Below are 25,408 nucleotides of genomic sequence, written 5' to 3' on the forward strand. Positions count from 1 at the left end.
CTATCAGCTACTGAATGGAGGAATAGCATGTGTATAAAAGCCACTTTCAGCACTATCAGCTACTGAATGGAGGAATAGCATGTGTATAAAAGCCACTTTCAGCACTACTGAATGGAGGAATAGCATATGTATAAAAGCCACTCTCAGCACTATCAGCTACTGAATGGAGGAATATAAAAGCCACTCTCAGCACTATCAGCTACTGAATGGAGGAATAGCATGTGTATAAAAGCCACTTTCAGCACTATCAGCTACTGAATGGAGGAATAGCATGTGTATAAAAGCCACTTTCAGCACTACTGAATGGAGGAATAGCATATGTATAAAAGCCACTCTCAGCACTATCAGCTACTGAATGGAGGAATATAAAAGCCACTCTCAGCACTATCAGCTACTGAATGGAGGAATAGCATGTGTATAAAAGCCACTCTCAGCACTATCAGCTACTGAATGGAGGAATAGCATGTGTATAAAAGCCACTCTCAGCACTATCAGCTACTGAATGGAGGAATAGCATGTGTATAAAAGCCACTTTCAGCACTATCAGCTACTGAATAGAGGAATAGCATGTGTATAAAAGCCACTCTCAGCACTATCAGCTACTGAATGGAGGAATAGCATGTGTATAAAAGCCACTTTCAGCACTACTGAATGGAGGAATAGCATATGTATAAAAGCCACTCTCAGCACTATCAGCTACTGAATGGAGGAATATAAAAGCCACTCTCAGCACTATCAGCTACTGAATGGAGGAATAGCATGTGTATAAAAGCCACTTTCAGCACTGCTACTGTAAATTCAGAAATTATAGTGAGATTTTTATTCAATGTAACTAATGTGACTTGTTGATCATCTCAATAATAATAACTTGTATTCTGAATTTCTGATATATCTGATACTGATATCATAATACAGATTGTCCTAAAAATGCAATAATTAATCACAGAGACGTCCTTCAGCTGGCCCCTAAACAAATATATATACAAGTTCAGTGATAATGAACGCCATACAAAACTTCAAATTGTACACAAGAAACTAAAATTAAAAATAATACAAGACTAACAAAGGCTAGAGGCTCCTGACTTGGGACAGGCGCAAAAATGTGGCAGGGTTAAACATGTTTATGAGATCTCAACCCTCCCCCTATACCTCTAGCTAGCCAATGTAGAAAAGTAAACGCATAACAATATGCACATTAAAATTCAGTTCAAGAGAAGTCCGAGTCTGATGTCAGAAGATGTAACCAAAGAAAATAAACAAAATGACAATAATACATAAATAACAACAGACTACTAGCAGTTAACTGACATGCCAGCTCCAGAAAGGCTGAGTGCCCAGAGAGAACTATGACCTTCAGCAGGGAGGCACTGTTGTAGCTTCTAAAGACCTGATTCTCAAATCACCTCAATTTTTAAGGGCAATTTTAAACAAGATATCAGTATTACTTTTTTGTACCTCCTACTTCTAGCTCTGATCACACATCATCCTTACGGAAGATATTTCATCAGTAAAAAACAAGTAGATATCAGTTGAGCCAAATGTTAAGAAATACTGTATAAGAACAGGTCAGGTACTATACAATTTTGATATGAACTAAAAGTTTTAACAAAAATGGCAATTGAATGGTTAAAATGGTGCAAAACTTCTTTTTTTTTTACTATGATATTTCAAAACTAGATTAATTGTTTCAAAATCTAAGGCATTTTTTACCATCTCTACAGACTATTAAAACTGAATTAAATTAGTGAAGTAAAAATTAAATAAGAAGACAAGTGCTAAATCTATTTTTAACTTCTGCATTTTGAAATGTAACCATATTCCCTACCCTTATTTATCTAAGCTATAACTAAGTGCTCTTAAAAAGCTAAAGTCAATAACTGAACTTCCATTGAGAGCAATTTCATGATACATGCTCATATAAATTTCATCAATGAACTTATGAATAATGTACCAAATTGGGCAGAGAGGATCACCTCATTCAGAATTCTTATTAATTATTAATCATAAGGTTATAACACTAGAAAACAAGAAATTTACAGGTTCAAAAACTGATTCTTACATCATGATAACAATTTATGAATAATCATGGTCATAATGCATGTTTACCTTACAAGGGCATATGATTTTTTGTTAAGTTGAAATTTTTATTAGTACGTTTACTGTAAGGCCAAATAAAATTAATTGATAGATTTTCATCCCCGCCCGCCCCTCTGAATTCTTCCTGCCCCGATTTTTTTTATTTTTGAAAAAATTACGATTTCCGGATTTTGTTCATTTCCGTTACCGGTAACTGTCGATAATTTCGTTTCATGTAAAATTTCCTGTTTCAAATTTCGGTTTTCGTATTTCTTAGAGTATTCTTACTGAATGATTAAGTCAATATATTCTGCTGATCTATGATATCATGACAACATCATTTACCGAGAATAGAGATTGATTACGAGAAGGGCATGAAATATTCGGGTTACGAGTAATACGCTGTGTTCAAGAACGCAAATCCGTAACCGCAAGTCACACCTTCGATCTATTTTATTTATACAATGACTTTGTGTCAAGAAATTTGGACTGTGAATGAAACCCAAAAGCGTAAGAATCGTGGAACACATTTAACTGGAATAAAGAAATTGACACGAGCATGAACTTTTTAGATTGGTGACCGTATATTGAGTTCAGAAAATCGACAAACGCATTTTTAATTTATTAATTTAAGCAAGCTCTTAGATTAAGAATTAGCCATGTCTTTCGTTTTTTGTAGAAAAAACAGCAAACATTATCTTTCCCAATACCCATGATAGAGTCATTAAACAACTGTATGTTCTACATTGTAACTATATATGAATCTTGCATATTAAGGACCAAAAATTAAGCCTATTATTTCAACACCGTTTGCGTTTTCATTTTATTCTGTACTTATCGTTCTAGCATTGCATACCAATGCATTTGCTTCATTTTATTAGGACAACAAAATATTGCTTAGAAAGAAATACATTTGATGTAGGTAGTCCAACTGAAGAGATAATTTCTCCACATTTCTGCTGTGTTCTATAAAATAGGTTTCTAAAGCGGCAATTACATGTAGAACAGTGGTTGCCAAATCATATATATTTATGAATTTTAAAAAGTGGCACCAGCATATGGAGTATATGTGTCTCAATTGATATGTGACTTTAAATCTAGCTCAAAGTACGTTGCTTTTTGTTGAACGAGGAATACTGCTTTCTCAAAAGTTGCTAAGACAGGGCTATAAATCAATCAAATTAAGGTCATCACTCAAACAATTTTATGGTCGCCATCATGAGCTGATAGGCCATTATGACAAAAGTGTGTCAGCAATCATATATATCTCTGTGATATTCTTCCTCAGTCGTAACAACCTTCTATCATTACCGAGCTGAACAAAGAAATAACATGACGGGTGTCGTATACGGGGCAGGTAATGCTTACTCTTCAGGAGCATTTGATTTCACTCCAGGAATTTAGTGGAGTTCGTGTTGTTTCCTACTTATTATTTGTAACTGTTGATGTAAATGTCTTTTGGTTTTATGAGTCTCTGGTTACTCCTTGGTTTTGATTGTTATTGTCTTATATAAAATACTTTATGGATGTATTTACATGATATAAGCTTATTATTGTACTGCATATATGAATAACACGTGACAAGAAGGTTTCATATGAAATAAAATTTAAAAAATAAAATCCTTCCACCCGCCCCATTTTTTTCAAAAATTTGGATGAAAATCTACTAATTAATTTTAGTTGGCCTAATATGATTTCTTACATGACCATATTGTGTGTAAAAATATAGTGAAACCTGCTGTAAAAGGTCACCTCTATCAAGTGAAAGCATGTCTTGTCGATCAACTTTTTTGTACCATTGTAGCAACACCAACTGTTAATTTATTTCTTTTCAAGGATTAAAGAAAACTTGTGTTTTTGTGAATATTTGACCTCAATAAAAATTAGTATGCTAACAATTTTAATGACTCCTCAGTATATACATTTTAAATCTATATTTAAAGGACAACTGCAGGCTCCTTTATACTTTAAAATATTTAGTTATGACAGCGACCTTTGTGTACTGGTTTTAATGTATAAATATAAAGGCAAACAGGTAGTTGAGGAGGGATGTATATACCCAAAACACATCACATAGTTTACAGCATGCTCAAAATTTAAAATCTACTGATACACAAATATGAACTCTAGAATTTATGTATCCTTATTTATCTTTGATTAATATATATGATACATGAGCACAGACAAGAAATAGGTAGCTTGAATTTCTCATCTTCGATCATCTGTGTATTATGGTACAATTTTCCCTTATTTATCATTGTACTCTGTTGATTATAATGCACTACAGAAACAACATGGCTAAAGTAAACACCAAATGTGTAAGAGATATCCCTCTTCTTTAAGTCAAAATTGTCATTTCCAATTATAGAAAAGAAATTTATTCCTTAGTGATGTCAACAGACACAGACAATGGAGCCTCCCAGCATGATATAATAGTAAATTGTGAAGGCAGTCTAAATTTGCCAATGTATGCCTTTATTTATTATGATATTGATCTTTTACAGTTATTGTATTGAGATTTAAATCAAATGTATCATTATAACAGACAAATATGATAACCTTTTGTGATATAGATTTGTAGATTAACTATTTCACACATGAACTATTGTGAAATACCTTCTTTTGTTATTTCTATTTGATACCAAAATAAAAACCACTGATTCAGATAATTGTAATTGCTTTATTTTTATAACTCTTAACACTACCTGCTAAACAAATAACCAATAAATGTTGAACCATTTCTACTGCGTAAAAAAGTTAAAACATGAAACAATTGTATGTGACCTGCCTTACTATTTTGTATACTTTTATATATGACTTTATAGAAGTTATAGAAAGATGATTGGATTAGCTTTAGAGAATCTTGATCAGATTGGCGAGGTTACATTTGTAGTATTTTTGTACTGCATTATACAGGAACAGATTTATGAAGAATCTTTAAAGCCCAGCGGTCAGACATTTCCTCTTCAGGAAAATTGCTTCCTGATTTGTTTCCTAGATTAACAAATGGAAACCTCTTACTGCTTTCTATTGTCTTCTAAGCTAGTTGACAATTCTTGTCTAACCTATTTCAATGTAATATAATGGTCCTCTGGGGCATAATCAGTCTGCTGTTTCTCAAGGAACAAGAAATTCCTCTTCATTGTATGGCCTAGCAAATTTAGATTGAGACAAAACATCTGAAAACTTAAATGTGATTGCAAACATGCCACTACCACAAATCTTCATACTAAACTCATCTTTAAGGACCTTAGAGGGCACATCCAAATTATATGTTTAAAATCTGTGTACTTTTCCATTTATTCAATATTACATGTATATTATAGTATATATAGTATATAATAGTTCCAGTCTAAAAATCTTCTGTAATAGATATATATGGACTAAATAAGGATACTAAGGAATTCTTTGTGAGTTATCATTGATGGCTAATTTTTACTCATTAAAAAAGTTTACGAAATTGATATTCCAAGTGGAACTTATACAACTTATTGGCAAAAAAACTTATTTTTGAAAAACAATTTTTGTGTCTAAAAAAAACTTTGCATGACAATGTATGTGCTTAGAGAAGGTAAAATAATATTTTCAAACTTACAGTAATCTGAAATACATGAACACTTTCATCTAGGAACTTGACTCTTAGATTGACTACTTTGCCCTTTGGAGGGCCTCTTTGTGACAATGGGTCACTCATCCCTCTAATATACTTTCATCTAAGTCATCATACCATGATGATCTGCTTAAAACCTGGAAAGAAAAAGAAATACATGTATATACAGTTATAGATAGATCTATATATATACATGTAAGAGTTTTCCCCTAACTTCACAAGGATGTCAAACATATATAGCTCCATTGTGAAGGTTTACATCATATAAAATAAAGAGGTTTACAAATTAACACTTAATGAGAATGCTATTATTTTACAATAAATGGCTGCTTTTCTCTTATTTTTTCATTTATTTACATGTTGTAGCAGTACTTGACATATTTTTATTTTTATAAAATTGAGAATGGAATGAAAATGAAATTTTATGTCATATTCCAGAGCTTATGATTCCTATGAGAATTTCCTCCATTGATGGTTGCTACCTTTGTGTTCTATTTAGCCGTGTTCATTGTTCTGTTTTGTGAACTATTTGTATAGTCTTTTTCTCTTTTAACGATGCAATAGTGTTGATTATATCACATGTCTGAAGTAACAGTACATGTACCATAATTTTCATTTGCTCCTTGCCATATCTTTACATATTTTTAAAACTTATTTAACATATATTTGATAGAAAATCAGTCATTGTTTGATGCAAAAAAAGAATATATTTTATTATTTTTTTCTCATTTTGTAATAATAGTGTTAAGATGTTTCTGATAATAATAGTTAGAATTCTTGATATCCATGTTCAGAAATCCAAATTTATCAATTCATGGCACCAAAGTTTGGTAGCATTTGGCTGTTCGACCAATTTTTCACATCCAACATGTACATGTACATTTAGAATTATTTGTAAACAAAATTTAATAAACCCATCAAAGGAACAGATTGAAAGTTGTAACAGGTCTTTTTAACATTGCCTAGTTTTTTGAAATGTTTAATATATATGTGACATTGACCTCAAAATGCCAACCCTGAAGTAATTGCAAGTATGTAACAGTTGCTTAGACATTCATCTAATCAGACACTATAAAGTTATAGGTAAAACAACATTGGTGACATTTAATAGACTTTGATTGCCAGGATTAAAAATCTTATCAAATGAAATGGGAGGAGAGAAGCATGAATCCAGCATTTCTGTCTCTCCTCAATTTATTGGATTCAAAATTACTACAATTATATACCATTTAATGACACATTTACTCATATTATTTCTAAATGGCATATGTTTATGACTGTTAATGGGTACTTCCCTTTTGGTTAATAAATAAGTGTTTGCTCTATACTTGCAATACAATGTTACTAATATGTTATAAACAGTAAGATATTTCATTGCACCAATAATTTGTGACTTACCACCTCACCAGTACTGTACTGTAGTTTACATTAATACACAAGAGATAATTGGTTAAATGACATCTGGTAATTGAAACTTATCTAATATAGATCAATTATTGACTCTTTTAACTTTAAATTACAAAAGACAAGATAAAAGTTCTGTTGTAAACATGGAATAACCTGCCAAAATACATTTGTACCTAAATGAACTCTATCAGCTGCTTGTTATTAAATAACTGGACAAATTCTTAAAGTACAAAATAGTAGTAAAAACAGAAATAAATCAACTGTCCTATGCTATTGCCTGCAAAACATTAACTTAATTTAATATTTAAATAAAAGTGGCCAAATGGATTGTTTGGAGACATCTGCATCAGATGTGGGTTTTGAAATTTAAGTGGAAGACATCAAAGGATGATTGTTACCAAGATTAGTTAGTTAATGTTACATTTTATTTAATATATATAGATTTGAGATTAATGAGTGAACTGCAACAAAACATTTTGCTCACATTCATTTACATAATAAACTCTCTCAAATAAATAAGTATTTCACAGCAATTTTAGTACTTTTGTTTTACTTGACCATGCATTCCATACACAAACCACAAATATGCAGTGGTCATTTTGAAAGGCACAGTTTACAAGTGTAAAGGATTCATTGATTCTCCCTGCTTTGAAGCAAGTTTTGTGTTTTCAACAACGATTGTCTTAAGTCAAATATCTCTTTTCTTTTCTCATAGGAACTGGAAAGTATTTCTTCATTAGAAGATTGCAGCCCATTGCAACAATCCTTTTAATTTTCAACTCATCATGATACTGAATCAATAAAAGGCAATATATAAATACAATGTCTGAGTTTTCTAAATAACAATTAGTGAAGCCAAATCATTCACTTGTTGTCAATGTTACTGTATCAACAGTTTAACTTGTCCTTTGGGTGAAGCAGAAATCTATTACCAAACTTAGAGAAAACAATAGTACTGACGAGTGAGGATCATGATTAAGTAAGAAACAGCAACGTTTCCATTATAAATCTCCTTCCTTCAACTTCAAGGTATTTTCATAATATATTTAAGCAATGACTGTAATATTTTTTCTGTCTATGAAGAAATAACATAAAAAATGTGGTGCACACTGAATAACGCACTTAGCATATATTATTTAACAGTGTGCACCACATTTTTTACGCTATTTCCAATAGACTGACAAAATTATACAGTTATTTCTTATAATTTAATTCTAAATTCCATTTAAAACCGGCGTAAAACATGACAAAACTGTGTCTATGAGATGATAAACAAAATGACATCAGCCAATCAGAAGACGCGTTACATCCAAAATTAAATTATTTGAAAGTATTGATCATTTGTAGCAATCAACTAACAGTGATTTATTTTTGTGACCATGCTTCCCTTATGACATATATGCCTTAACATGATCATCCTTCCCTTACAACAATAGGGCTTAACAAGAGCATGCTTAACCCTTAGGATAAAAGGCCTTAACATGAGTATGCTTCCCTTAGGACAATAGACCATTTAACATGAGGATGGATCCCCTGAGGACAATAGGCCTTAACATGAGCATGATTCCCTTAGGACAATAGACCTTAACATGAGCATGCTTCCCTTATTACAATAGGCCTTAACATGAGTATGCTTCTCTTATGACAATCTGCCTTATAAACATGAACATGCTATCCTTAGGACAAAAGGCCTTAAAATAAGCATACTCCCCTTAGGACAATAGGCCTTAACATGAGTAGCTACATTTGTACCCTTAGGACTGACAATAGGCCTTAACATGAGCATGATACCCTTAGGACAATAGGCCTTAACATGAGCATGATACCCTTAGGACAAAAAGCTTTAACATGAGCATGCTCCTCTTTGGACAATAGACCTGAACATGAGCATGCTTCCCATTTGACAATCTGTCTTAACATGAGCATGCTACCCTTAGGACAAAAAGCTTTAACATGAGCATGCTCCTCTTTGGACAATAGACCTGAACATGAGCATGCTTCCCATTTGACAATCTGTCTTAACATGAGCATGCTACTCTTAGGACAATTTGCCTTAACATGAGCATGATGCCTTTAGCCAGTTTAGGACACTCGGTCTTAATATGAGCATGCTTCCCTTAGGACAATTTGCTATTACATGAGCATGCTTCCTTTAGCCAGTTTAGGAATCTGACTTAACATGATCATGCGTCCTTTAGGACAATCTGCCTTACCATGAGCATGCTTCCCTTATGACAATTTGCTTTAACATGAGCATGCTTCCTTTAGACAGTTTAGGACAATCTGACTTAACATGAGCATGCATCCTTTAGGACAATCTGCCTTACCATGAGCATGCTTCCCTTATGACAAACGGGCTTAACATGAGCATTTATTCCTAAGGACAATCTGCCTTAACATGAGTATGCTTTCCTTATAACAATATGCCTTAACATGAGCATGCTTCCCATTTGACAATCTGTCTTAACATAAGCATGCTCCCCTTACGACAATCTGACTTAACATAAGCATGCTTCAATTAGGACAATATGCCTTAACATGAGCATGCTTTCCTTAAGACAATCTGCCTTAACATGAGCATGCTACCCTTAGGACAATAGGCCTGAACATGAGCATGCTACCATTAGGACAATAGGCCTTAACATGAGCATGCTACCATTAGGACAATAGGCCTTAACATGAGCATGCTACCCTTAGGACAATAGGCCTGAACATGAGCATGCTTCCCTTGGGATATATAGGCCTTAAAATTCATAGTATGATTCCCATAGAGTAAATTGTCAGAGGCAACAGACATAAGTATAAAACATTTGTCTTGGAATTAGTATAAAGTATAGATTTATTCAACAGTGAGGAGTATTATACAGACAGATGGTAAAGTAATTTTTTCAGAATATAAAACAATAATACACTTTCAATCCTCATCTGTATGCTCCTTAAGACTATATGAAAACAAAGATCTGAGAACAGCTGCTTGAATAAACAAAAGTATCATTAATGTAACATTCCAAATTTCTTCATGGCTTGCATATGGTGCATCTACTCTTAAAATCATTTCCATAATTTAACTCTTCAGTAAATTTTTAGCTTTGATTATCTGGTCTGAACACTGATAATTGAAACAGCACAAATTTGTCTGAACAATTGAAGAATTCTGCACCCTAAGGACAAAGTGGAAGACATTTATCTACAAGTTTAACTTGTTTTTCTTTGATAATTCTCACATGTAATTATACAAGAATGTTGATCAGTAAAGTATCTAATTTTCTGTTCTTAGTGCAACATACTCCTTTACCACTGCCTTGATGTACATATTTTATCATGTTCATTACTTTTGCTCATGTTAGGATCATCAATATTATGTCAACTAGAAATTCTTAATCTTTCCTTTTCAGTATTCAGAATCAATATCCAGTATTCTTTTTCAATTTATTGAACCTATTAACTGTAACAATTGATATTAGCATATATAATATACAAATAACATTCATGTTATAATAACATATAAAAGTAGGCCTAAAAAACTTGTTGAGCAAGACATGCTAGATGTACAATTTATGTGTCTTAAATCCAATAACTTTTATCTCAGCTTTCTATCCACTTAAGTAGTTAAATTGATATTTCAGAAAAAAATCATTAACCGACAAGTTAATTATTTACTATAAACAGTTGGAGAGGGAATTATAACAAAATAAATATATTATCTAACATACTAAAGGGTTTCTTCAAATATCAATGTAATTGTAGAAGAACTAGAAATGTTTTCTGAAGTTTATTTTGGTTTTTTTTTCTTTTGATGTGGTAAAATCTACAAGTCATTGGCTCAAAAGACAAATGGATTTACATATACTAGATAATGTACCATTTATGTGGATGGTTGGTAAATGTACTGGTAGGGTCATGAGTGAGACTCAAGACACATCAGGATTTTTAAATACACCTACATGTTAACAAATTATAGAGGCCATCATTAAGTGTACATGTACAAATATATGATGCTAGTACATTTAGTGTATTTTTGAGAATGAACTACAATTTTTTCTACATCCAGTTCTCATGAGGGGCTGAATCTTTAAAGTTCACATTCAATCACTTCAGAATTAGAACCTTTCTGACAGTCTTCACATTTAATCACAGGCCAAGCAGCCTAGGCTTGTAAAATTGCTTTAATTTGGGGCCTGTAAAAGTCATCTCTACAGTCTAACAGAATCTAAGTAAACGTTAAGCCTGTAGATTAAAAGCCTCTTAGCTTCATTACAGGTTATCAAGAAGCTAAGACTGTTTTCATGTTTAATTTCTGTTGTGTTATAAATATGTGTTTTGTCATTCTGCAGAAGTGCACGATAAAAGTGTAAATTAAATTTATATAGATAAAAGAACAGTCAAAAAATTGCAGGTCGTATGAATGATGTATTGCTTGTTTTAATGCAAGTAGCTGGATAACAATTCATAGTATAGTAGAAATGGAGAACTTTTGATGGACACAGTGATGCATCATTTACATAGACAACACAACATGATGTAGATAAATCACAACGTGAAGGTTGATACACATCATCTAAGTAGGTGCATATGGTGTAATTAAGAGTTTGTCTTTAATGTAAAAGTTTTCATTCTAAGGACACTTAATTCATCATTAGATGTTCAAGTGTCATCAAATAAAAAGAAACTTCAAAACAGATATCAGCTTGCAGATTAAATCCTTACTTTGACAATCTTTAATGAAACTAAATTTTACACACCCATTCTTATAAGAAATAGCAATGTATTAATAATTCTATTAAAAGCCCAGATTCTTTGATGAGTTATTCAGATTTTCAGACAAAATATCCAAGTTCAGATCCAATAAAAAATTTCTCCAGCTTTTATCAGGACTCCAAAATTAACTGACAGACGTTAAAACAGATCTTCTGAACCTTTTTTTTTTAATGTTTTTTGTTATTCAGAAACTCACATTTGGTATTTTGTTTTTCTAATGGGAAAATCATTTAAAGTCACCATTAGATTTTTTTCACAAAGAAAATGCTATCTAAGATGTTGTAAAGATAGTAAAGAAAATGTTACCACCATATTGTTCAAGTTAAGGAGAACACATTATCACAATCTTTTTGAAGTATTTTTCTAGTGACTAAACATTAACAAAACCCCAGAGAAACCCATGTGTCATCTCTGTTCAAATAAAATGACATCATATATAAAGGTGTTTTAACCTATTCGATGGTCTTTACCTGAATATGATTTACGCCAGATTATGAGATAATAATAGGAGATATAAGTCATGATCTGCATGTTTAAATGTACTTGTTATAGTTGTATTTCCCGTTTTTTAGAGTAACACAACTATCAAAATCTACTTCAATGTTGTTTTTTTCTCTTTTGTGCAATGCATGTACATGTAGCCCAAGAACAGTCATATCGTAGTGCATTTTATTGAGACAATAAATTAAAATTAAATATAATCACACCTGCTCTATTTCAAAAAATTGTTTCTAGTGTCCTACTATTGGGACAACAAATAATATCAAAATTATAGAAAAGTCCAGCAGCTCTAACTCAAAATAAAGACAATTCTATATTAAACTAGGGGGTCTAAAATTCAGTTTGACAGTTTCAGACATGTACATTGTACTAATTTTTGGCCTTTTTTAACTAGACCAAATCACTACTTAATATTATGATTCAGCATCTGGGACATTTAATTTACCTACATTGTAGAATGGCCAGTCTGATATCCGAATAACAACATGTTTAGAATCAGCATATAAAAAAACACCAAAAGTTTAATTTTGAACCCTTCAAACCTTAATATAGACAGATTTGAAAACAGGGCCCAAAATTAAAAATCTAAATGCACAATACGATTTGGCATATTATAGAGTTGTAAATATAATAATTTAATTTTTGATGTAATCAAACAAAGTTTCATTTTGGACCTTTTGGAGTCTCAATGTAGACAAATTTAAAAATGGGCCTGTACTTAGTAAATCTCTCAGTTACAAATATTTGCACACCCTATTTGGTGTGTATCTCATGCCATATCAGTAGTTGTTGCTTATATATATATATAAATCAGAAATAGTCAATGGAAAAATTATGAAGAAAAAAAATCCCCCTCCCCCCAAAAAAAATATTTGGTTTAGCGAGTAGTATTTTGTCTGTGACTGACATAATACTTTTTGCAGAGACTTGGAATAATTAGGGTACAAAGCTAGCTAGTTCAGTATAAAGATACACTTAAGGTGGTATGGGAGTCTAAAATAAAAATGATAGAATTTGTTCATACTTTGCCAAAACGTTGTATCTATTGATACATGTTGAAAAATATAATAAAAATGATAGGTCACCGCGCATTTTCTCAAGCTACAGGACGGGACAAAATGACACATTTTGTATGGATTATACAGGAAAAAACACCATTTTGTGATTAGAAACTAAACAAAATGATAGAATTGTTAAATACTTCAGGAAAAGATAGCTTTCAGACACTGCTTTGAGAATATCAAAAGAGAAGATAGGGTTACCGTACGTTTTTTTCCGGCTAAAATACAAAATAGGAAAATTCCATACAGAATCCTTCAGAAAATGCACTTTTTTAGAGTTACCTCCCCTTAAAATGCCAATTTAAAAAAAAAAAAAAAACAACCAAAAATAATTAACATTTGAAAAAATATCAATATTTAGAAGTTATATTCTTATAAATTGGTACTTTTAAATGAAAATGTACATTAAACATCTGCATTCCTGCATCAAATTTTGCTAACTTGATGGAAAATCTGGACCTTTGATTCTCTGTTTTTTACAATCCAAGATGGAGGAAGACACCCATACCACCTTAATTAACACTTGTCTACCAATTTCCTTTCAAACTATTTTTATAGGTAAGGCCATAATAGATAATAGGTTTGTTTGCCCAAACGCTACCTACCCAGAAAAAAGCTGCCTACTCAAATTCTTTTATTGTCCTGATTTGAAGAAGTTTTTTTTTAATCAAATAGACATGAAGACTAATAAACATCTGATACTCCAATTTCTTTTAAAAAAAAAATAAAAAAAATGCCTACCTACCTACCTACCTACCCACTGTCTCAACCTTTGGGTAGGATTTGGGCAAACCAAAATATTTTTAAGTGTGGCCTAATCAGCATACTAAATTACTGATCATGTAAATAAATATTATTGTAGCTCCCAAACCTTGTAACTAGCACTTAATTAGTCTTCACCCCAGTTTAAAGGTCAAAGAAGGTCACATTAAATATTTACAAAATACTTGGTCTCCCAAGGCAGCTGTGAGCCAGTAATTTGAAAACAACTGCAAAGTAATAGATAATAATCTATAGTCTGAAGATTCTATTATGCATCAGGATAATTACAGCACATATACTACTGAAAATGTTATAATTTCTTTAGCAGATTGATTAGCATTTAATGAACATCTAGAATTGATATAACATATGTTTAGTTTACTGGTTTTATCTGACTGGTTGCTTTTTTATTATTTCAGTATCAACAAAATATTTTGCTTTCTATAATTACTGGATGCCTTTTTTTCATATACAAACCAGACCAATAATACATTTTTATTCATATATTGTTTAAAACTCGTTAGAAAGTTCTTAAATTCTTGAAAGAAAGAAAAACATACATGTACTTTGTAAATATTAATACTTGGTTTATATGAAAAAATTCACTTGTTTATAGAAGTACAATGTATGGGATACACAAATTATATATCTCACTAAGTAACATTTTCCTAATAAACATATTTGTTGACAGGATACACTAACAGAATACAGCATGTCTCTGCATGCCATACATATGTATGTCAGACCATCATCTTTTTAATGGTGCCACAATTGTTCTTTGTGACTTGCAATCAAGTCTTGTATGATTTAAAAATGGATAATCTCTAGCCCCTGCTGATAGTTGATACATGTACCTACATTGTACATGTACAAGGACTGTACAATGTGTGTGTTAAAGTGGATCATACATTCATTGTACATACAGATCAACTATAAAAAAAAATGTGTGAAACCTCCCCAGTGATATTGTTTGCCTCAAATTACAGCCGAAATTCTGCCTTTTCCCCTAGAGAAAATTCCCAATTACTAAAAAAAATGGCTTAAAATTCCTCCCAAAAAGTTTTACATTTTCCCCAAACAGTGATGGCATTGGTAGTAATGTTTGTAAATATCGTAAGAATTGAGTGATGGACAGTTAGGGCGTGAATTTTTCTTGCTACCTGATTGGAAGATATTACGAGACGTGAATAATCAAAATTTACTGATTGGTTAGGACAATCCAAACCAAGTAAATGTCCTTCAATCCCGTAGAGTATCGGATTTATCCTCTCTATTTTAGCAATTAGATTTTACACAGGTAACCTTTAGCTATAAATAGGCTAATCTTCTGGAGTAAACAACAAGTAATAGCTTTTCTAAAAAGCTTGCCGTATTTTAGCTGATTATATTGAGGGTTTAGAAGTATTATAGGTTATTTTTTTTTTTGGAATATTGCACTCCAAGCAATATGAATGCATACATGTAGCGTTTTTTTTCTACTAATTTGTGATTTTAGTTGTATTATTGGTGGACCAGAGTTAGAATGGAAGGAGACTTAATAATAATTGAGAATGGAAATTGGGAATGATATTATAATAAAATGTATACTGTGTCTATAATCAACTTGATAAAAAAAAAGCATTATAAAATACATGTACTTTTGAGGATTACAACTTGACAAAATGGACTTCTACAGAATGTCTTTCAAATTTGAGAATGTTACATCTTATATCTTCATGTATAGAAGTGATTGATATCTTATCCGACTTTTCTCTTAGAAAATGCAATTAGTTTTGACTTAAGTTAAGTGTTGTTATTACTAATTTTCAGATGTAATAATACTTGAAAAAGATGTTTTTATGGCAATGGGATTTGGAATGAAATATTAATTACAAATATTTTTTTTCAACATGTTGTCACCTGCCTTCATATATGTTTTAATATATCACTTTGTGATTTGTAATCTTGACAATTATTTTTTGAAGTTCCAGTGGCGGATTCAGGGGGGAGGGTCCGGGTTGGAAGTTCCCCTTTTTTGGCCGATCAATGAATTTGAAATGGGGCATATAGTTGGAAGCCCTCCCCCCTTTTGTCCTGGGTTGGAACCTCCCCTTTTTAAAATGGCTGAATCTGCCCCGAGACCTAAGAATGAGAGCTTCATATTAGTATTAGCCTTTTATAGTGCTTTATATTTGGTTGCACGTGTTATCAAGCTTTTGTGACATTGAATATTTATATTTTCATTTCTAATGGCAAACATTTCATGTAATACATATTGTCAGGATTATTAGTTAATTTTACTTGTTAATGTTTATTGTCATAATCGGAAAGTGAGTGGCAGATCCAGAAATTTTCATAAGTGGAAACAGGCTCTCACGTGTGTGGTAAAATTTGTTCATTGATGCACGTGGCTATTCTAGTAAATGAATTAATCTACAAAGCGAGAGCACTTTCCATTTTCGTCAGCTAAGAGTCGAATAGCCCTTTTTGAAAGGCTAACGCTTGTTATTTTGATATTAGAAAGCACTTTTGAGATCCGCTTTTCTGATCAGAATCATCATGGTGTTTGTAACACATGTAGTTTTCAATGCATTAAGTACCATCATTGCTTCTGTTTCTTTCCCCTCTCCGAAATGTTATCTTTCAGATTGAAAATGTCTGACAACCACAACATACTTGAAAAAACAGTGCAAAAAAGACAGCAAAGGTCAGCAAAAAATCAGAGATGTGTTTAGAATAATATGCAAATTTCCCAATTTCAAAAAAAAAATATGCATTTTCCCAATAAAAAACGGTAGAGGTAGTTATGAAAAAAGACAACAATATCACTGCTCCCTGCTAAATAGTTACTAGCTTGAAAACTGGGTATACTATTTAGAAGGACATTCTATAAATGGACATGTACAAATGTACAAATGTACATGGTAGTATAATATAATACAAGTCAACAAAACCTTACACAAGCTTGAACCTTTAAAATACAATAAAATGTTTATAATAATTTAATTAATAGAAAGTTCAAACATCTTTTTAATTATTTAATAAAAACATTCAATTACAAATGCCTAAGATTCAGAAAGTTGGTAGAACAAGATATTTTTTTAGTTTTTTTGTTGCAACTTGTGTTATCAGTGAGTACAGTTCTATGCATTATCTTTAGAGCCTGGGGCTGCCTAAATCTTGTGGTACAGGTTATTTTTTAGCCTATTCTATGTGTATTACATGTATATTTTCTTTGGCATTTAAAAGTGATAATTAATCATCTGTGTTTTTTTTATAATCAACATATATCACATTCACAATTTAGCATCAAGTGTGCTAGAGTTGTTTCCCATTAATCAATAAAGCACAATAATATGATGGTAATTAAAATACAAGGTTTTTTTGGTAAAACAAGCTATCCCAAAACAGATACTTAATGGTGGATAGTTGTCTCATTTAATTTGAGGTCACACAAAATGTTATTTCTATACATGCATGCATATTGTACATACAGTAACATGTATTCAAATGACTAATTAAACACTCAAAAAAAAATGAGTGGGATTTGTGTATCCAATACATTACATTGATATCAACTCTTTTTTAAGAGTACAAACTAATTCTACAGGCATCATGCTACAGGCTATAATCACGTTTGCACTAATTCTTCAGATGAATTGTACATGTATCTTTCCTTACTGCAATGTCTGCTATGTTCCATAAGTTTACCAAAAGGTTTAAATGAAAGTTTATAATTAAAAGAAAGGGAATGGTGTATTAATTCAAAACAGAATATAGATGAAAGACACTTAGCATCAAACTACAGGCCTGTTTCACTTACCTCCATTACATGCAAAGTCCTAGAACACATTGTACACAGCAGCGTAATGGACCATTTCGACAAATACAAAATTCTCACAAATGCACAGCATGGATTCCGCAAACGACGATCTTGCGAATCCCAACTCATCATCACCATTCATGATATTGCTTCGAAATTAAAAAGTAACAGCCAGGTAGATATCATCCTACTAGATTTTGCTAAAGCGTTTGATAAAGTGCCACACCATCGCCTACTACATAAACTTGAGTACTACGGAGTAAACCCTAAAGCAAACAGGTGGATAAGATCATTCTTGCAAAACAGAATGCAAAGCGTTATCCTAGAAGGAGCTGTCTCTGAACAAGTACCAGTACTCTCTGGTGTTCCTCAAGGAACAGTTCTTGGACCGCTACTGTTCCTGGCCTACATAAACGACATGCCAGAAACAGCAACATCATCAGAGACCAAACTTTTTGCAGACGACAGCCTCCTCTATCGGACTATCAGTAACCAAGCAGAAAGTGACCTACTACAGAAAGATCTGACATCATTAGAGGAATGGGAAGATAAGTGGCAAATGAGCTTCAATGCAAAAAAATGCATTGTAATTAGAATACAACCCAAGAACCGTCCGGTAATACCAACTAATTACAAATTACACGGACACACACTGGACACCGTTGAAGCTAGTAAGTACCTGGGAGTTGCTATCAGCAACAATTTAACCTGGGACAGACACATCGACAACATAGTGGGAAAAGGAAACAAAACACTAGGCTTCATACGACGTAACTTAAAGGATTGTACTAAACCGGTCAAAGCAGCAGCATATTCAACAATAGTAAGACCCTCAGTTGAGTATGCTTGCACAGTATGGGATCCTACGAAACAGGCTAAAATAAAAGCAATCGAACAAGTACAGAAAAGAGCAGCTAGATTTGTAAACAACAACTACACAGACCGCACACCTGGCTGTGTAACAAAAATGGTAACATCTTTAAAATGGGAAAGCCTCGAAGACCGCAGGAAACAAAATAGGCTATGCATGCTGTTCAAAATTCAACATGATCTGATAGACATAGATAGGCACCAATATCTGACACCAAACGATAGCCGGACCAGAGGAAAAAACCGCTTCTTCCAAGAAAGGGCCACAACAGACGCCTTCGGACAATCATTTTTTCCAAGGACCATTAGAGACTGGAACCAACTTCCAACATCAGCAACATCAGCTGACACAGTTGATGGATTCAGAGCTGCCCTGAAGGCATGCTCTGCTAAAATTTAGACAGTAACATCCTGTAAATAGTTTTAATTGTATATATATAGAGAACGTTTTATCCTGTAAATAGCCAAGAGAAAACTTTCTGTGTTGTCCGACATTGCGTTAGTTTTCGCGGGACCTCATACATTCAAAATTTGAATTCGGTTCCTTACCTGGAAGAAGAAGAAGACATGTGCATAGTACCATGTACACATTCTGTCTCAAATGGCAAAATAAGACCGAAAGCTGCATGTTAGTAGAAAAACTTAAATTTCTTAACCCATGGAAATCCTGGTTTAAAAATCTTAATTTCTTTAAAGCTTATATACATTGTACATTTTTTTTATTTATTAGAATTTATTACTACAGTACAAGGGTCTGAAAGTCTTTTTCCAAGAAGTTGACTTGTGCAACTCTATGTAAACTTAATATATAAACATATTGATATTACAGGTCCTCACTAAGTCCATGTGATGAAAATCTGTGTTTACTGACTTTATTCTCATTATTTTCAAAAGTGGTGTCCATCTAGATTGTAAAATATTGTGTCATCTCATTCTGAGCACATTTACATGTAGAAACCTTTCTTCTTCTCGATTTTTCATAAAGGTAAAGAATTAAATTATTTTTTTACTTTTGATGGTCATTATTCTTGAAAAAAGATGTAATAGACTGGCAAGTCTTTGATATTTTGAAATTTCTGCTTGTCATTTCCGAGTTGGTCAATTTTTCTTATTTTCGTCGGCATTTTGCGTGTTAATTCTTTTTAAATGAAGTTATTTTATAAATAACAAATACATTTCATGCTAGCTGGAATACTGCTTTCTCTCTAACAACCATGAATACACTTAAAATCATGTTCATATGGATAAAATTACAACATTTGTTTTATCTCAAATATTCTGGCAGTATTTTCCCTAAGAAATAGGATTCATAGACTTTTCAAAGTAAGATGCGGAACCGTTAGCTCATACATTTTTGTAGCTCCTTATGTTATTTTTTTTACTATTTGCGGACCCACAGCTTTGTCAAAGTCACCCTCCTGAAGATTTTTTTTTTTAATATATGCAATAATTTTTTTAAGGTTAGCTATCAAACTTATATTTGAGATCAGGCTGGAGGCAGGAAATTAGACGTTTATCTATTTTTGGCTTTGGCATATTCCTAAAGACACATGTAATCAACTATTCATAGACTAGTTCACAAATTCTATTTAACAAATGAAGCCCCTCAGTTGACCTGACTTGGGGTCATTTGAGGAAAACATGTCATAGGCCATTGTGACATGATGTGTATTGTGATGTCAATTTTTTCTAGGAAAAAGGACAGATTAGAAGATCATGCATATTGCAACCAATTGAGTGATATGTTTTTATATGTTTACATCAATTTATTGACTCTTCTGACTTCTATGCCTTTGGACTTTTGAAGGCATGATGATGAACTGATGAAAAAAGCAGTTCATTCAGGTTTTATTTTCACTGATATTACAAACTTTACATCAAATTTCTATAATAAAATTCATTCATTGAACGGTAAATATGTATGAATATTGTCATTTGGTTGCTTTGAACATCAGAGTTTTAACATAAAATGATATTTAACATCAATGAACATTGCAAATCATAACAATGCTGTGCACCAGTTGACACATTCGAGTTCATGACTGACCTGATGTTAAATGTTGGAAGACCGGTGGGTTTGCTATTTTTTCTCGGCAAATATTTAAACATATTCGTGTCTATGCAATTTAATTATGATATAGAGCAAAATGTAATGAATAAACGTGAAGAATACAAACCTTTCAAAATATCGGAAGTGGAAATGCTACCAATATTTAGTTGTGAGTAAAATTAATTCAACAGCGGACGGAAGTCAATTACAAACAGTTTCGTATTTACTACAGTACACCTTTCGTGATACGCACCGTATAATGCGCGCGAGCAGTCTGTAGTCGCGTTGAACAGTTTTCTTCTGTTGTTTATGGCCAATTTACACCCTCTGCCATTTTTAGGTCAAAAGTGGTTCACCTTATAGGAATTAACCTATTTATATAAAACATATTTTTTCAATAAATATTGTACCAGAATATAAATAAATCCACATAAAGCTTGCGGCCCGGACACTATCAATGGCAGAGTCCTTAAAGAACTAAAGGAACAAATCTCACCAATTCTTACATTGATATTTAAAAAGTCACTTGATACTGGAGAAACACCTAAGGACTGGAAACATGCTAATGTAGCCCCAGCTTTCAAAAAAGGGGAAAAATACAAACCCGTAAACTACAGGCCAATATCTTTAACCCGCTGCATATGTTGCAAGCTGATGGAACATATTATTACAAGTAACATCATGTCTCACCTTGAAAAACATCACATATTATATGATCTACAACACGGCTTCAGAAAATCAAGGTCGTGTGAAACACAATTAATAGACTTCATTCAAGAACTAGCACGATCAAATAATAGCAACACACAAATTGACTTAATCATAATGGACTTCGCTAAAGCGTTCGACAAAGTCTCACATCGTCACCTCCTTTACAAACTCAAATTCTATGGTATTGAAAATAACACACTAAATTGGATTCAGGCATTTTTACAGGACAGAACACAAACGGTAGTCATTAATGGCATTTCCTCCACCTCAGTACCCGTAACATAGGAACAGTATTGGGCCCAATACTGTTTCTTATCTATATAAATGACTTACCGGAATATCTAGAACACAGTAAACTTAGACTCTTTGCTGATGACAGCATAATTTACAGGGAAATAAAAACACAAGATGATTGTCATAAGCTACAACTCGACCTTGACTCAGCAGCTCGATGGGAGTCAGATTGGCTTATGGCATTTCACCCTGATAAATGTACAAACCTTTCCATCTCTCAAAAGAAAAATAACTACCGGCATAATTACATCCTCCACAATCACATTCTCGAATCAGTTACATCAGCAAAATATTTAGGCATTACATTACAATCAAATCTAAAGTGGAACAAACACATAGACAACATAGTATCAAATGGGAACAGATCACTTGGTTTTCTAAAAAGAAATTTAAAAATTACAAACACAGAAACAAAATCAAGAGCATACCAGGCACTAGTAAGACCCAAACTGGAATATAGTTGTAGTGTCTGGGACCCCCATATGAAAGAACAACAGATACAATTAGAAAAGGTACAGAGACGTGCTGCTCGTTATGTACACAACAACTACGATTACACGAGCAGTGTCACAAACATGCTAAATCAGTTGAAATGGCCACCACTAGCTGAGAGACGCTTAAAAACCAGACTTATTTTATTTTATAAAGTAATACATTGTCTTGTTGCCATTCCATCGCATATTCTTGAACAAACAGACAGCAGAACAAGACAAAATCATACTCAGACATACAGACACATCCAAACTTCCAAGGACACATACAAATGGTCATACTTCCCGCGAACAATTATTCAATGGAATTTACTACCACAAACTGTAATTGAAACCACCACTGTTGACAGCTTTAGAGATCAGCTAACACCAGCTGTTCTCTCTAGCTTCAAATAAACAATTTCAAACAAAACATGTACATATATTTTTTAATCACAATCTGTAACAGGGGCGGATCCAGGACTTCGATGTCTGGGGGGGCACCATGAACCAATATTTTTGTTGTTAAATATATATATGCGGATTTGAGTGGGTGCTAGGTTTGTTTTTGTGTTTTTTTTGTGTTTTTTTTGGGGGGGGGGGGGGGGGTGTCAAATCATTATTTCTGTATTTCGATATGTTTTAAGTTTTTTACTTTTGCACTTTATTGCCAATTGATCTTTATTATATTCGACCTAAACATGCATCAAATATTTGCCACTGGACGTTTAACAACCATGCAACAATTTAAACAATATTTTCTTTATATTTCATCAACTCTATATTCTGTTATCTATATTTTTTGGCCCCGACTTATACTTTTTTGCACATTATTCGAATATCTGCAAAACACCTTTATATCTTCATAAATGGTGACCTTTTGCATAGCCTCGTCCATGTACATGCATGGTAATTGAAACAAGACCAATAAAAACAAATATAACTGCATGCTTCGGCTTTTAGAGAAATGTTTAAGTCCAAGATTCTGTTACAAACTAAATTTTAACGAAAATCAAGTAGCATTTTATTAATGATTATTTAATAGGAAATGTCAATTTATTTTTCCTGGACGAGGGAAAGCATTAGGGTAAAGGGGAGGGGGAGTAAATTTTTTTGTTGATTTCCCTTCCATAAGAGGGGAATGAAATATGATATTATTTTAAAAAAAAAACATATCTTCTAAGTTATCAAAAAATAAATAGTTTAATTTGTTGCTAAATAAATTCAAAAAAAGAAAGTTTTGGAAAAAAAGTACATTTACAGGAAATGTTTGTACCTTTTCTTCAAAAACACAGATCAGACGTTTCACCTGGTAATCGATCTTAATCGGTATTGTATTATAAACCAATACAATTTTGTACTATTCCAATCATAATGTAAATGTATTTTGATCTATTTTACATAAAATCTTTTGCATAGACATATTACACACAGGTGTCAATATTTACACACCCACCGATAAGTTGTCATAAATCACGCATGGGGACGCTGGTATTAATTAACGGCCAGTTTAAGAAGCCTAATCAAGCTGTGACAATTTCCGCACTAGATAAGAAGTTTCAGTATCAATAAAATTATGTTAGAAAAAAAAATGTTGACCTGAACTGGGGGGGCACGTGCCCCTTGTGCCCCCCCCGGTAAATCCGCCACTGTGTAAATACAAACACTCCAATTGTTATAAAATATTTTTATAAATTTTGTATAAATTTTTGTCAATCACGCATGCGCAACAACATGTATTCTTCAGTATTGAAGCCTTGTTGACCTTAAAGAAGAAGAAGAAGAAACATATATATTGATATACTGTTCCCAGATTGTACTGAAGGTTTTTCTTGTCCAACAAAGACATCCAAGTATTAAAATAATAAAAGAAACTAAACCAGAAAAAGAAGAACTAAATTTTAGCCCAGTACATTCAGAGTTTGTTAAAAAAAAAAAAAATCAATAAAATTAACATAAAAAAGGCAACAGGAAAAGATGGAATCTCTTCAAAAATACTAAAATTATCCGAATCTGAAATATCCAATCCAATTTCTAAACTAATAAATAAATCATTTGAATCAGCTGTTTTCCCAGATAAATTAAAAGAAGCACAAGTAATAACCCTGCATAAAAAATCAAACACCCTTGACAAAGGAAACTATAGACCTGTAAGTATATTGCCCATGATTTCAAAAAAATTTGAGAGGTCTATAGAAAATCAACTTGTTGAATACTTTAATTCATTTTTCCCATTTTCTGTCAGCTTTTCGAAAAGGATATGGATGCCAAACCGCTTTATTAAAAATAATTGAAGATTGGAAAAAGGCTTTAGATCAGAATAAACATGTAGCAGCTATATTAATGGACTTGTCCAAGGCCTTTGACTGCCTACCCCATGACCTCCTCCTACTAAAATTAACCATAACCATAACCTTAACTGGCTATCTGAAAACTTTGTTTTAGATACAAAACTATTAATTTGCGGACACTTGGAACTTTCGAACGAACAAAATATTCAAATTTTCAAACATGTTCAAAATTTCATAAAAAGGTCAAACATATTTCTTATGCCTTGATAGAGCGTTATTATTACTGACACTGAACGTCATCATTGTCATCAATCCACAAGTCATCGTCACAGAATTATACGACTTTTCAAACTTTCTTTTTCTCTTTTTACTTTCTATCCTCTTTGTTCACCTATCAAAGCTAGTATTATATTGCATAAATTGTTTGTTTTATATGCATGTCCATTATATTATACTATTATTGTAACTTTATATTGTATTATGGAGAAGACTTCATAAGTATGATTTACTTGTGTCTAATCCATTTTGCTTTAATTCAGCAAATAAAATATGTTTAAACTAAACTAAAATTAAAATCCTATGGGGTTTCCGCCTCATCTCTTAAACTTTTGGAAAACTATTTAACTAATAGAAAACAGTGTGTTAAAGTAGGTACTAATTCAAGCTATTGGCAAACAATGTTTAAAGGGGTGCCACAAGGGTCAATATTAGGGCCAACATTATTTAATATTTTTTTTAATGACAT

At 32.5% G+C, this 25,408-nt stretch overlaps 1 protein-coding gene across 4 annotated transcripts in view; it reads right to left on the minus strand.

Moving 5' to 3' along the window:
- The window catches only part of LOC139514624 (FERM, ARHGEF and pleckstrin domain-containing protein 2-like), a 96,002-nt gene extending 74,878 nt beyond the window's left edge, over window positions 1–21,124 (minus strand). For all 4 annotated transcript variants that reach the window (XM_071304070.1, XM_071304069.1, XM_071304068.1 and 1 more), the window contains exons 1-2: window positions 21,025–21,124; window positions 5,672–5,823 (exon numbers count right to left, since the gene is read on the minus strand). In XM_071304070.1, the coding sequence (XP_071160171.1) occupies window positions 5,672–5,770 (99 nt within the window). In that variant the 5' untranslated portion in view covers window positions 5,771–5,823; window positions 21,025–21,124. The remainder of the gene's footprint in view (window positions 1–5,671; window positions 5,824–21,024) is intronic.
- Window positions 21,125–25,408: the final 4,284 nt, after the last annotated feature.

The sequence above is a fragment of the Mytilus edulis genome, chromosome 3, assembly GCF_963676685.1.
Source record: "Mytilus edulis chromosome 3, xbMytEdul2.2, whole genome shotgun sequence".
In the NCBI taxonomy this organism is placed as follows: Eukaryota; Metazoa; Mollusca; class Bivalvia; order Mytilida; family Mytilidae; genus Mytilus; species Mytilus edulis.